Below are 14,483 nucleotides of genomic sequence, written 5' to 3'. Positions count from 1 at the left end.
ATGCTCAACTGACTGAGCCACCCAGGCGCTCCACCCCCTGCCTTATTCTTGCTCTTGTCTTCATCTCTTTTCCCAACTGAAAGTAGATAATATTCAAAAGAGGAGAGGGCTTCTCAGAAGTTGCATAGTTGTGAGAGGGAGATTTCTTATAGGGTCAGGGATATGGGAGGCCAGCAGGGGACCAGAGGTTTCCAGACTGCCTTGGGAAGTGTGGCCAGGTACATGAGTTCTGATGGAGGAGTGAGAAGAGATGGGCAGAACTCTTTGGGGTTCTGGAAATCAGAAGCTCTGTTTTGAGAGGTGGGGGGCGGGGACTCAAAGGGCTGGCAGGTCCAGACTCTGGCCCTATCCTATTCTGACTCGGGGCGGGGGGGGGGGGGGGGTTATATTTGGAGGCAATTGGGAAGGCCTTCCGCTGATTGGTCATTAATCCGGTGAGTTATTGTCTGCTAAACAGAGGTCACAGGGAGAGAGACATCCAATCTGTCAGGAGAGACCTGCGCAGTCGCTGGCAGCAGGCTGGGCCCCTGTCCTCTCTTGCCTGCCTCTCCCTCCCTTCCCCAGCAGCCCACCTCCTCCCCAAGCTGTCCAAGATTCGCCCTTCTCCCTCTTGCCTTCTCCGGGCTGCCCACCTTTGTCTCAACACCCGCCAGCGTGGGGGGTTGCCAGGCCGGGACTGAGCTTCCAGATGCGGCGGGGACCCCGGATTCAGAACGGGTTCTTGAGCCCCCAGGGCGCCCGCCTGCCCCGGACTCCAGCCTCGGCCCCGCGGCACCTCCATCGGCTCCGTATGGTCAGCGCATTCAGGCGGCCTCCGTGGTCACCGGGACACTTTGCGAACCCATGTGGCTGCTCCCCCCCTTTTTTTCCTGCTTCCCCCTCGCGCCCCTACACTTTCGGGGCAGAGAGAACAGAGCTTGCCTTTTTCTTCTCAGACCGTACTCCGTCTTCTTTCGATCCCGGCTTCCGCTGAGCCGGGTCTACACTGGCCTCCGCGGAGGCACCGAATCTTCTCCTGCCCCGTTTCCCCTTTGTTTCCTCCCGCAAGGGCATCTTAGAGAGGTGGGGGTTGGGAATCCACAAACCAAGAGCCATCTTCTTTAGCAATTTAATTTTACAACCGCCAGCTTTGAAATCTTTATTAATATTCAAGAAGAGATGGACATTCGGGTGTGTGTGTGTGTGTGTGTGTGTGTGTGTGTGTGTACTTCACACGAGTCCGCAGCGGCCACAAAGTTGGGACAGTGAAGCTGGAAGAGTGTGGGACCCGGAGCCCAGACAGGACCAGAAAGAAACAGATCTCGAATTGCTTGGCTCCCCGGCTCCCAGGTCCCCCGCTTCTCAGTGAGCCGGGGGTTGGTTGAGCTGGGGGCCAGATCCTTGGTCACCCCAAAGCTGAAACCAGAAATCGATTTTAAAGGAGCCAGCCATTTTGTCCTTATTGAGAGGAGAATTTTCGTTTGCTCTTTAATGGGTTTTATTGGGAGGGGGGAGAGAAAGAGACATGATCCCTCTAAGGCCTGGGAGGGTGGGCGCCAGGAATGGCTTAAAGAGGTTTAAAGTGCTCCTTGTCCCCTGATATTGAGTAGGGATTAGGAATGGAGGAGCGGAGTGCTGTAGGGAGTGGAAGAGGAAACTATGCCCATGAAGGGGGCTCTTCTTTCTAATATTTACCTTTATTATTAATTTCTGCCTTTGTTAGATTATCATAAAATCTGTCCTCATCTTTTCTCGAGTTTTCCTTTTCAATTTCTCTCTCACACACGCACACGGTAAGTTGCCCAAGTTTCCCTTCTTGGGTCCAGGAAGAAACTGGTCACTCCTCTCTCTGGTCTGCCCCTAAATCACCACTGTGTTGTCAGGAGTGAGAAACTCCTCTCCCCTGTCTTTTTCTAGACTCCGGTCTTCCCTCACACCCCTCTGATGTCTCCTACTCCGAGTCCCCTGGCCCAGCTCCTCACTGCCCTGCCTTTGCCCACCCAGTGGAATGGGTGCCGGCCAGGCTGCCTCTTTACCATCAGCCTCCCATCTCCCAGCCCCGATCAGGGGCAACCGGCCCGCCAGAAATCTCCAAGAAAGGAAGGAAAAAGGCAAGAAAGAAACCAAACTGGGATCTAATTGCCTCCCAAGCATTTCAAATGGACTTTGTTCTCCAGGTTTAATAAGAAGCCCCCACTCCATCTCTTACCGCATTTGGGGGGTGCGTGTCTTCTGAAAGTTTTCTCCAGGTTAGCTTTCTCCAGCCCCAGTCCTCTTTCTCGCCCCCATCCCACCGTGCCCCAGCTCCTTGTGTCACCAGAAGGGACCACAATGAGTTGAGGAGGCTCTGGGAGGGGAGGGGTCCGCTACTGTCTGGGGAAAGCATCGCAGCCCCAGTCTCACAGGCCCGCCTTGGGCTGGGTGCCCTCTAGGCTCTCTTTTATTCCTTGAGGCAAAGCTGTGCAGCCCCATAGCCACCAGGCTCTCCTCTTCTTTCAATTTTGCAATGACCTTCTCTAGCCAGTGGTAGCAACAGCTAGGAGAGCTGGAGGGTCTGAGGTCCATTTTTGACTTTTAATTTGGGGGAGTCAGAGAAAAGACCCAAAGGTGCTGGTTCCCTTAAGCCTCTGGAAGCCTCCCTGGGCTGAGTCCCCAACCCACTAGGCCCAAAGCTACATAGGTGCCAACACTGTAGGCCCCTAACCAGGGTCTAGAAATCTCAGGACAGGCTCTGTGCAGCCACGTACACAGGCAGCCCTAATGGCTCTCTTTGAGGGTCCTGGCTTGAGCCGCAGCATCGGCTCTGGCTTGAGCATTTTCTTTTCTTGGTACTACTGATAAACAGAAAAATGGCCCCCACCCTTCATCCTCAAGCACACCCCCCCCCTTCCTTCAGCCACCAGCTCTCTAGGCAGGTGGTAGTAGGGTCCTTGGGGCATCACAGTGGGAGGTTCTGCATGTGGCTCCTGTTGCTGGAGGGCAGGGAGGCCATGGGTCCCACCCACCCCATTCAGCAAGGCCCCCCAAAACTGGCTGCTCCAGCCCATGAAAACTGACTTAGCAGGCCCGGAAGAGGTAGGAGCTGGAGGAGGCCCTGGGAGAATAGGACCCTTTCTCAGCCCAAAGCAGAGCTTGTGAGTGGGGAGCAATAGGGTATGAGGGGAGCTTTGCCAGACACAGCCACCCTCTCCCGGAGGGGAACAATAGCTGGAACCATCTCTCACCTTTGTTCTCCCAGTCCCATCTCCTCTGGTGCGTCCAGATGGGAGAAGGCAAAAGCCAAGCATTCTAACCAGGAGGTCACAGGGTAGTGGCTGCCTCTGTCTACTCCAAGTTAAGGGAACAAGTTTTCCAAGCTGCCTTTGTAGAAAAGAGAGACTCTCTGCGTTCTATTTCATCCCCTAAGTCCCGACTCAGCAGTTAGGCAGAGTTGCAAACACTCCTGCTTTGGGAAATGTCCTGGTCTTCTTTTTTGTCTCTTTCCTCCAGCGGGAATGGCTCTCCCCACCCCCCGCCCCAAATCTGCAGACACCTACATTCTTGGCTCTTGTCTCCCTCCTACAGGCCTCCTTGCCTTTTCCTGCCCTTCTCAAACACACCCTAAGAAAAGTTTAGCTTTTGTAGTCTTCCTCATTTGTGCCAAGAGTCATAAATCTTGCAGAGCTAAGAGAAACAAACAGGTTTGTTCGGAACAATACTAATAACCACCCTTCTCTTCTGCCAGCGCATTTAAGATGAAGCCATTTTGGTAGTTCTTCTCACCTTCTCAGAAGTACAAATGTCCTTATCACCTCTTAGCCCCTTCTGCCTATCCCGAGGTGAGAATCTTAACAGAAACTTCTCTGTTAAGTTCTTACAGCCTCTCTATTGCCAGCCGTGTCTGGAGCTCGAGTTAAACAGAGTCCCCCTTTTGTCACCCTCTCCTCAACCCCCCTCCTGCTGCAAGATGGTCTGGATTTTTAAAATAATCACTCACCGCTTGTTGTCTGTTCTCAAAAAAGGGGGGGTGTTTTTAAAAAAACGTCTGGCTGTCCCCCCTACCGGTTGGAAACTGGGCCTGGAGACTTGCAGGGAGAGAAGAGGAGTAGGGAGGGTGTGGGGGAAGAGAAGAGACAGACTGGGAGACTCAGAGTGGGGGGGGGGGAAGCCAGGGTGAGAGGGCGGGAGACCGAGCCACCAGTCCCAGAGGAGTGAAACTACTTAAAAAAAAAAAAAAAAAAAAAAAAAAAAAGCCTTGGTGCTGCCATTGCCAATGAATGCAGAGAGGCACCCGGCACCCCCACCCCCAGACACCTTGGGTGCCTTTGACTAGGCCTCCCCACCTACTTCTCAGTTAGCATAATGGCTTATTAGTGGGGTGCGGGGTGGGAGGGGGGGGAGCTGTGAACTCCACCAGCTTTCCCTTGCCTGTGCTCTCCTCTTCCTCCCCCGCCAAAATCTCAATTTAAAAATTTACCTGTTCTTTAAACAAACAAACAAACAAACAAACAAGCATCTCTGCCTTCTTTCCTTTCTCACTTTTTTTTTCGGGGGGGGGCGTTAAAAAATTTCCCCCGCCCCCATCACCACCACCACCTTCCCTCCTTATCTGGCATCTAAGCTTACTAAAGGGGGAGTGGTGGGGGGTGTGTGTGAGCTTGTGTGTGTGTGTGAGTGTGTGTGTGAGTGTGTGTGTGTGTGTGTGTGTGGTGTTTTTTTTTTTTTTTTTTTTTCCCTGTGCAAAAGCAGAGGCCATTGTTACGGAGAGTAGGGCGTACCAGTCTTGTAGGGCAACCACACTGTGGCGGCTTGGCCAAGCCGGAGCCCGGAGCTGGATTCTCAGCGAGCTGAGCCGCTCCAGCACCTTTCGGTCTTCTTCTATTTTTTTCCCCCGCTCCCCCACCCCCCTCCCTCCTGCGCACCCCCGCTCCTAAGCCGAGTGAATTGAAGCGGACGCCGCGCGGCTCCACCGGCCGCTCTGCCCCTCGGGCTCCCCAGCCGGGGTGGCTACTGGGGGGGGGGGCGACGCAGCTTTAAACAGTGGTCTTTTTTTCCTTTGCCTTCAAGGAGGGGAGATTTCTCGCCTGCCGCTCGCGCTGGGGCTCGATGTGAATATATATTATGTCTGCCTGTTCTCCCCTCGTCGGTGGCTAAGGTAAGCTGGACTGAAATAGGCTATCAGTTTGTGAATGGCGGAGAGTATGTCTCAATGATTTATGGCCCATATGACTCCAATCTCGGTTCAAGAAGAGTTCACAAGCTTTAAGCTTCCTTCCACGCAGCGACTCTCCTCTCCTCTCCTCTCTCTCTCTCTCTCTCTCTCTCTCTCCCTCTCTCTCTCTCCCTCCCCCTCCCTCCCTCCCTCCCTCTCTCCCTCTCTCTCTCTCTCTCTCCCTCTCTCCCTCTCCCTTCTTGCTTCTCTCCTTTTCTCCTCTTTTTTCTTTCAGCAGCCAGAGCCAGAGCTGAATTTCCCCCCAGCTGCTAAGAAGAGCCTAAGCTTTCTCTCCTTTCCTTTCTTGTTCTTTTATTTTTCTTCCTTCCACTAATTTTTTTTTTTTTTAAGTCCTGGAAGGTGGCCTATCCCCTCTCTCCGGGCTTCCCCAGCTATTGTTACTGTCCTCGGCTCTTTTCAGGGGTGTGCCTGGACAGGTGGGGTTCTTGGGGTGGCTCACCGCCCTCCTCCAACGAGACCCTGGGGGGAAGCCGGGAGCCACCGTCTCCCTCCCTCCCTCTCTCCCGAGAAGCCATATGGAGCCTGGATTTTTCCAACATGGAGGCAAGGGAAATAGACATGTTTGGCTTGGTAGAGCTGCTCCCCACCCCCTCTTCTCCTGGATCCCCAGATCTCAGATCCCCTCAGCACCTTCACCTCTTCTCACTGTCCCACCAGCCAGGCCTCTGCGCCCTCCGGTCGATCCGGGCCTGGCAAAGTCCCAGAGCGGAGTTGCTAAGGCGCCTTTTAATTCGGTTACCTCCAGCGCCCAAACTTGCTGCCCTCCGCCCGGTGTGCTTGGAACCTGCTGCCGCTAGCCGTTGAGGCGTCCTGAACGCTTTCTCTTCGCCTCCTTGGGCCAGCATAGCTAGTCACCAGCCACCGCGGCAGCAGTGGCCGAGACAGCCCGGAGGCGGCAGCCAGGGGCTAGCTCTGTCCACAAACCTCCCGGCCCTTTCTCGCCGCCAGAGGAGTCTCCATTCTTTCCTGTTACGTCTCTGGCTTCTCCGCTTCCCACACTCGCCTGGCCTCTGTCCTGCGATGGTTTGCAGGTTTATTGCAGGGGGAACGACAGGAATTTCAGCCCCAGGCGTCTAGTCAGATTATTGCTTTATCATCATCACCATCATCATCATCATCATCATCATCATCATTACTGCTGTAACAATCATTTAGACTAAATAAAGCCAGGGCCCAGCCAGCCAACCCCTTCCAACGTTTTTATTTCATTCTCTTCTCTATTAATAACAAACTCAACTGATGCCTGTTAATTAATTCCCCCTTCATCCAGGGCTGCTCTGAAGCTAATTTTGGTTAAATCATCAGAGGCTAATGGTAATAATAATAAAGGGATTGGGTCAGCCTGGTCAATTGAACTCCAGTTCTCCTCCCTGGAAGGACCTGCTGTTTGCAGACCCATGTGTATTTCCCAGAAACAAATTCTTCCCAGAAACCAATCGGAACTCAGGGCTCCCGGCTCCCTTTTGAATGTGTATATGTGCCATTTAGAAGGGGATTTATGTGTGGGAGGGACTTCTTCACCTGCACTCCTTTTATTTTATTTGCCTATTTTTAGTTTTCTTTGGGGTTGAACAGCTGGGCTGAATGAGATTTAAGTAGTCTAAACTCACATGTCAGAAGAGAGGGTCACTCTGGAGGTTTTATGAAATGTGATGATGAGAAATTGGGGAAGACAGGGAGGGAAAAAAATGCAGTCAGAACTTTTAGAAGAAATATACAAAATCCTATGACAGCACGAACCTTTATTTTTTTTTCTGCACAGTTTTAAGCGTCTGCATTAAAATAATGATTTTTTTTTTTTGCCTCAGAAAACTTCAGTAAACAAGGTACCCTGTTTCCAACCCAGAGAATAATATTGTTCTAATTGCTCTGTGGACTTTTTTTCCTTTGGGAGAAGATGTCCTCAGTTAGGAAGTACTTTTGCGTCTCTTGGTAGTAAAGTCCAGCAGTTATCCAGTTTTTCTCTCTTCTTTTCTTCTTTTGGGGAAATCAAAGGACACAGACTATCAAGGAAAGGGTGGGAAAAAATTAGGTCTGATGAAAAAAATGGAGCGGGGAGAGACCTGGGCCAAATGGTCACTGCACCAATCCGTCTGGCCAGGGAAATAGAAACAATCCTGCTCCATTTGGGGGCCCCATGGGGGCCGCTAGCTGCTAGCTGCTGGGTCCCAGACTTGGCTGAGCAAAGACTCAGACTGGAGGTGGTGGTTCCTCCAGGGCCAGGGAGGAGGCTCGGTTCTGCTGGCTCTGGAGGTTAAAAATGTTCAGGAAGTTTCTAGGTCAGGCTGTTGTTGTCTTCTTCGTGAGGTGGGTAGGGAAAGAGAGGATCCCTCGCAGGAGAAGGTTCCCTGCTCAACTTGCTTCCCCTTCCTGTCTCTTTTGGAGATCCTTGGGGTTTTTTTCTCCAGGCTAGACTCTGCTTGGGTGACAGACCTAGATGGACCTGGAGGGAGGCAAAGACAGCAGGCAGGAGGCCTCTCAGCTCACAGGAGGGTGTTGATGGTGTTTTTATTTTGGAGTCTCCTAGTCCCCCCCCCCTCCTTGAGCCACCTTATCCCAGAGTTAGTAGGGGGAGATAGGGAGAGGGAGGAGGAGAGGTCAGGGACTAGCTTGCAGGCAGGAAAGAAGCAATGGCCTTCCAGTAGTAAGATTGTATACCTAGGCAGTCCCCGAAGGAGTAAAATCCTTATTTTTGAAGTGGAAAAAAATTTTTTTTATTTTTAATTAAAGCACTGAAATAAGAAAACTCCATTTCAGGTCAGGAAAGTGGCCTCAGCATCTGCTTTGAAGATGTTGGGGTTGGGGAGAAGAAAAAACCCTATTGATGTCAGTTCCCTTTTCAGCTCCTAAGATGGATTCGAGCCCCAGTCCTCTTCTCCCCCTTGTGTCTCTTCTCTCACCCCACAGGTCAGCAGCTCCCAACGGACTCGGGAGGAGGGGGGCAGAAAGGGGAGGGGGGGGTCCGGCGCCTCACGTGACCCCCGCGGGTGCCAATGTCCGGTCGTGAGGGTATCAGGCTCTTGCAAGTTGCCACCCACTGCCCGGGCCTCGCCCAGCGATGCAGAAAGCCACCTACTACGACAACGCCGCGGCAGCACTCTTCGGAGGCTACTCCTCGTACCCTGGCAGCAATGGCTTCGGCTACGAAGGTCCCCCCCAACCCCCCTTTCAGGCCGCCACGCACCTGGAGGGCGACTACCAGCGCTCGGCGTGCTCCTTGCAGTCCCTGGGCAACGCCGCCCCGCATGCCAAGAGCAAGGAGCTCAACGGCAGCTGCATGAGGCCCGGCCTGGCCCCCGAGCCCCTGCCCGCCCCGCCCGGCTCACCCCCGCCCAGCGCCGCACCTACCAGTACCACTAGCAACAGCAATAATGGGGGCGGGCCCAGCAAAACCGGCACCCCCAAGTGCGTTCCTGGCTCCAACTCCACCCTCACCAAACAGATATTCCCCTGGATGAAAGAGTCAAGGCAAACGTCCAAGCTGAAAAACAGCTCCCCCGGCACAGGTACCAGCTCTCTGCCTTCCTCGTCGTCAGCTTTTGTCCAGGCCAGGAATGTCACTGTTATTCTAGCACCCAGCCCCTAGGCGCCCAGGCGGCGGCCGGGGAACAATATCAGGTGGCGGCCCTGCAGCGCCGCTTTTCCCGTCGCCCCCACCACCTGATGACCCCTGACCCCGCCAACACCCTCTCCCTCCAGCCACCCTTCACCTGAGCTGCCGAGAGCTCCAGAAGGCCAGGCGCTCGGACTCAGCCCTTTGCAAGGCCGCAGAGCCACGAGACGCTGCCAGTAGACGCAGAGTCGTCAACGATTGATTATTATTAAGTATGATTACTGTGGGTATTAATCACAATCGCTCGGGCCGCCCGGGGTCCCGGCCTCCAGGCAAGGCAGCCTCTTCGAGCCACACTTCCGCGCCCTGCCCCCGAATGTTCAGATTCCCCCAGGGGTTCTCCTCGGCCGCCCACCTAGTCCACAGGACCCCCGGCAGGAAGTTTGTGTGTGTGTGTGTGTGGGGGGGGGTGTCTTCCCAGAACCTGGAGCTGGTGATGGGGGAAGAAAGCGCGCGCGAGAAAACCCAGCTCTAAATAAATGGCCATGCGGCTCTGTCTGCGTGACATGATCAAATTTTCATAAGCTGGGGCAGCAAGAGGAGAACAGGTCTCTTAATAAATGCCACTATTATAGAGTGTCCGCTAATGCGACGGGCGTTGGGGGGGTGGTGAGGAGGAGGCGGGGACGAGAAGGGGAGGGCGGCGGGGGCTCCGAGTCCAGGCCTGGATTTATTAAGAAACCATGCATTCAATTTCGGCGTGTTCAGTAATTATCTTTTATTTCATTTTGTCCCCTTCCCACCCCTCCCCCTCGGATCCAGCGGAGGGCTGCGGCGGCGGCGGAGGCGGCGGCAGTGGTGGCGGCGGGGGCGGCGGCGGCGGCGGCGGGGGAGGGGACAAGAGCCCCCCGGGGTCGGCGGCGTCCAAGCGCGCGCGGACGGCGTACACAAGCGCGCAGCTGGTGGAGCTGGAGAAGGAGTTCCACTTCAACCGCTACCTGTGCCGGCCGCGCCGCGTGGAGATGGCCAACCTGCTGAACCTCAGCGAGCGGCAGATCAAGATCTGGTTCCAGAACCGGCGCATGAAGTACAAGAAGGACCAGAAGGCCAAGGGCCTGGCCTCGTCGTCCGGGGGCCCCTCCCCTGCCGGCAGCCCCCCGCAACCCATGCAGTCCACGGCCGGCTTCATGAACGCCTTACACTCCATGACCCCCAGCTACGAGAGCCCGTCCCCGCCCGCCTTCGGCAAAGCCCACCAGAATGCCTACGCGCTGCCCTCCAACTACCAACCCCCTCTCAAAGGCTGCGGCGCCCCGCAGAAGTACCCCCCGACTCCGGCGGCCGATTACGAGCCCCACGTCCTCCAAGCCAACGGGGGCGCCTATGGGACGCCCACCATGCAGGGCAGCCCCGTGTACGTGGGCGGGGGCGGCTACGCGGATCCGCTGCCGCCCCCTGCCGGCCCCTCCCTCTACGGCCTCAACCACCTTTCCCACCACCCCTCGGGGAACCTGGACTACAATGGGGCGCCCCCTATGGCCCCCAACCAGCACCACGGACCCTGCGATCCCCACCCTACCTACACAGACCTCTCCTCTCACCATGCGCCTCCTCCTCAGGGTAGAATCCAAGAAGCGCCCAAATTAACACACCTGTGATCCGAGAGGGGCCGGGGGGCGGGGGCGGCGGAGGGGTGAGGTCTTGGGGAGAGCTACGAGGGGCGCAGGCCATGCGCTCTGAGGGGGCAGCCTGGAGGTCTGAAATAGGGAGGCAAGGAGGCGAGAGCCACACTTCCTGCTGGGAAGACCCGGGGCTGGAGCCCCTTCCCCTCCCCCTGGCCTGAGAAGTTGCTTTGTAAGGTCCTCCAGTCCTTGTTCGGTCCGCCTGCCAACCCACTGGAGAGAAATCCACAGCCGACTGTGGAGATGATCCCCTCAACCCTAGGCCTCCAGCAATACCCAGTTAGGAGATAGGGAAACAAGGCAGAGAAGCACATTTTAAAAAGCAGACAAGATGGCTAGGCCATCACCAACCAACTAACTTACCTTCCATCTCTGTGAGTAATTCCTCCAAATCTTGATTTTTTTTTCCTTGCAGTTCTCCTTTAAAAAACAAACAAAAAAAGAGAGCCCATTTCAAAACCAAGGGCCCAAAGCACGCTCCCCTCCCACTTTCCTGAAGCCTCAAGTTTCCTCCCACCCATGTGAGGTTTCTGGGGGCGCTCCCTCCATTTTTAAGCCCCATAGTTTCTGCTTTAGGACATTAGTCTACACCCCGCCCCCATCTATTACAGTTTTCAGAGGGCTCAGGGATGGCGAGAGATCCTGAAAGTCAGAGCTGTCTATATTATAAATATATATTTTTTTTCTTTTATGGAACGGTGGGAGGTCAGAGCAGGCAAGGTGTCAGGACTGAAGCTTTGCCCATTCTGCTGTCTCCCACCTCAGCTCCAGGACCATCCCCCTCTCTCCACAGAAAGCAATTGGGCGACACGAGGTTCTACACTTTTCTTTTCTTCTGTTGCTCTCTTGACTTAACGTGAAAACAGGGTATATTTTAACAAACTGTCTGTCCCAGGCAGGGGCTGCAGCTGGGCCTGTGCGCCTCGCTCAGCCCCCTGTCAGGACACTTTTGTTGCACTTAGAGTTTACATTTTAATGGATATAAAAACAACTGTGAGAGATGCTTGGGTCTGCAGGAGTCCGGCATCGCTCAAAAAGTGTGTGTTCTAGTGAACATTTTCATATATATTTATTGGTTATAGCCTGTTAAAATATTTTCTTTTTTTTTGTATTATTTATCCCCCCCTTACATTATGTATTTATATGAGGGAAAAAAATGACAAATTGTACTTTTTTAGTATTTACTTGTTATAAAGGACGTTGTGTTTCCTGTCATGTAAAACCAGCTATTTTAGTTATTATTGTACTCTAGAAAAGAGCTGTAGATTTATGTTAAACGCGTACTTATGAGCAATTGTAATTAGTTCTAAAAGGCATGAACTCAGCTCCTATTGTCATTGTATAGTCCCGAATTCGTAGAGTTAGAGTTAATTCCCTCTCGAAACTTTCTTTGTTCTTCCGTAGTTACTTTTTTCCTCACTTAAAAGGGTTGTCTGTCAAACAATTCTTGAATAAACTTTCTGTTATCAATTTTATCTTGTCCTGGTGGTCCAATTTACATAGCAGGGGGAGGCTGCTGACTGCCAAACTTCCCCCAAGGAAAGAAGGACGTCGAAGACCCTATCTTGGCCTCTCAGTTTTTCTCATTGACCTTTTGTCCTCTCGTGCCTTTGGCCACAACTTCCCGGCCACACCTTCAACAACAACAACAACAACAACAACAACAACATCTGGCCGTTTACCGCTTCTTCCAAGGAACCTAAACTTCACAGTTCTCTTCCGGAGCTACAAAGAAGTCGTCACGTGACCCGAAGCCCAACCACCATTGGGTCTAAAATGAAAACAAAGGAAAATGATTAAAAAAAAAAAAATCTGAGGCCTAGACTTCTCAGGTCAAACCTTAAAACTAAAGTGAAATTAAATCACTAAATAAAACTCGGGGCGGAGGGAGAGGAGGCGCTTTAGATTTTCCCTGCCAAGGAAAGGGGAGAGGGAGGAGGGAGGGCGAGGCGGTGGGATCCAAGCGTAAATAAAATGGTCCCCAGGCAAATGTGCAGCTCCGTTTCCACGATCCTTGGGAAAACTTCATTTCTTAGTCGTGGTTCCATAAAAGTTTTATCATATCGGAGCGAGGATAGAGAGGGTCTGTCAAAGATGAAATGTCACCGCCGCGTCGCTGGAGCCGATAAGAGCGAAGAGACAGGGCGGCTGAAATATGGAGCTAATTCGTTGAAAGAGAAGCGATGGCTGCTTGCTGAAGAGATGCATAATTCTAATTGTAAGCGATGCGCCCGCATTGCTTAATTAGGAGCATATATTTGGTGGTAGTGGAGTGGGGGGGGGGGCAGTGTCAGTGAGACTCGTTCCAGGCCCTCAGCCTTAAAGCGAGGGCTGATTTTCATTTTTATGTTGCATCCTGGCAGTCCAAGGTTAGTAATTACAGTCTTTATGCAACAATAAATAACAATAAAAAAGCAACCTGAATTCTACCCCCCCCCCCCTCCACCAAGTAGGGTTTTAACTGGACTCGGCTCATCCAAGCAGCAAGCAATTTAGCATCGGGTCAGGCTATAATTTAAAGGCATAAGAGCGTGCAAAGTTTGATTGGGATCAAATAACGCTCAAGGGTTTTTCTTTCTTTCTGTCTTTCTCTCTTCCTCTTCCCTGAATAACATTTTCTGAATAATGTAACTAGATGGAGCGCCATGTTTGGCTCTGGGGGTGGAGTGGATTGATTATCTAGCACGAGAGAGGCAGGCCAAGAGAAGGAATTGAGCTTGAGTTTGAAAAACAGAGCTTTGGCCTGAAGCTGGAATTGCAAACGAAAAAGAAGGGCCCACTTGGCTTTGGTGTCCTCCGCCCTTCTTTCTGCGGGCTTCCAGGCTCTAGCTAAGCAGCCAAAGTCGTGGGGGAAAATATCTGTGCTGTAAGATTCACAGCGTAACAGGAGGCGGGGAAGCAGTGTCTCTGGGAAGGAGGGCTCTCTTGGCCCCTTTTAACACCCAACTTTTCTGCTGTTCTCTAATCTGGCCATAAAATCTGTCAGCAGGGTTAAAGAGAGCCGTATTTCCTGCAGGGACAGTCTCGGCCTGAGTTGATGCGGAGAGAAGCGCTCTACCCTGCAGCCAGCTGGAGAGGCTGCGGAAAAACTTCCAGGGCTTCTCAAGGGGGTGAATGGAGGGAGCACCCTCTTTCAGGCCTCCCTGCACAACTTCCAGACAACTACTCTTCGGATTCTTCTGTGCCCACCTCCCCTCCCCCGCCCCATCCGCACCCCCCCCCCCACCACCACCAAATGGCGAAAAGTGCCTTCTTTGGAGTGGAGTTGGACACAACGGTCTCTGGCCAGTTTGCCCAGTTCAGAGCAGCTCCTTCTGTTCTGAGCCCTCCGCAGCGGGTCCACCTCCCGTCCCTGCAGCCCCCACCTACAAATCCCCTTTCTCTCTCCTGGCTCTCCTCTGGCCTTCTCGGTCGTCTCGGCCTTTTTAAATACTCACCGCCACCCACGCGGATGAATACTCACCGCCACCCACGCGGCTGTTACATTGACAGAAAGTTTCTAGTTCCAGCTCCCGGCTGAGTTGCCATTTCTCTGCTAACCAGCCTTCTCCTCCTTGCTGGGCAGCCGAGAGGAGGAGGGGGAGGGGAGGCCAGAGCCGTGGGAGTTCTCCACACAAACTTTCCACCCAACTCAGCGTCCTTCCCTCTGTCCCCATTGCCCATCTGTTTCCCTGCTCTCCCAGAATCACCTTTCTCTTTTGCCATCACCCCCACCCCCAGGCCTTTTAAAGGGATGTGGAATTTCGGCTGTTCCCTCGGCTTTCCCAAAGAGCCAAATTCTTTGATGCCATCGGAGGGAGCTGTCAGGGGGCTAAGATTGATCGCCTCATCTCCTCTCGGTCCCTCTGACCCACTTATTTAAAAATCTTCCCCCAGATCGACTTTTCATTTTCTGCTTTGAGATCTAGTTTCCCACCAATTGCTCCGGGGTGGGGGTGGGGGGGCGAGTCTTGTGTCCCCTCTCTCCAGTACATTACAATACTCTCTAAAGTTCAGACTGTCTTGATCCCCTCAAAATAAAATAAAAAAAAAAAATCCTCCCCTGCCCCCTAAATGG

General features: G+C 53.2%; 1 protein-coding gene and 1 long non-coding RNA gene across 6 annotated transcripts in view; one reads left to right on the top strand and one right to left on the bottom strand.

The window, feature by feature from the left end:
* Nucleotides 1-11,901, top strand: part of HOXB3 (homeobox B3) — a 28,201-nt gene extending 16,300 nt beyond the window's left edge. For 4 of the 5 annotated variants that reach the window (XM_058705211.1, XM_058705215.1, XM_058705213.1 and 1 more), the window contains 3 exons: nt 5,026-5,113; nt 8,099-8,697; nt 9,567-11,901. In XM_058705211.1, the coding sequence (XP_058561194.1) occupies nt 8,250-8,697; nt 9,567-10,402 (1,284 nt within the window). In that variant the 5' untranslated portion in view covers nt 5,026-5,113; nt 8,099-8,249 and the 3' untranslated portion in view covers nt 10,403-11,901. Of the gene's footprint in view, nt 1-4,705; nt 4,829-5,025; nt 5,114-8,098; nt 8,698-9,566 lie in introns of those variants that run through there. The other variant, XM_058705214.1, reaches the window with a different exon arrangement.
* A 195-nt stretch (nt 11,902-12,096) lies between these two features.
* On the bottom strand, nt 12,097-14,315 carry LOC131498205 (uncharacterized). The gene is made up of 2 exons (XR_009255341.1): nt 13,890-14,315; nt 12,097-12,197 (listed from the first exon to the last, which is right to left on the bottom strand). It is a non-coding gene; the product is annotated as an uncharacterized LOC131498205 (long non-coding RNA).
* Between the last annotated feature and the right edge of the window lie 168 nt (nt 14,316-14,483).

Source organism: Neofelis nebulosa, chromosome 16 (assembly GCF_028018385.1).
Source record: "Neofelis nebulosa isolate mNeoNeb1 chromosome 16, mNeoNeb1.pri, whole genome shotgun sequence".
NCBI classification, from domain to species: Eukaryota; Metazoa; Chordata; class Mammalia; order Carnivora; family Felidae; genus Neofelis; species Neofelis nebulosa.
This window is presented reverse-complemented; position numbering and strand designations above follow the sequence as displayed.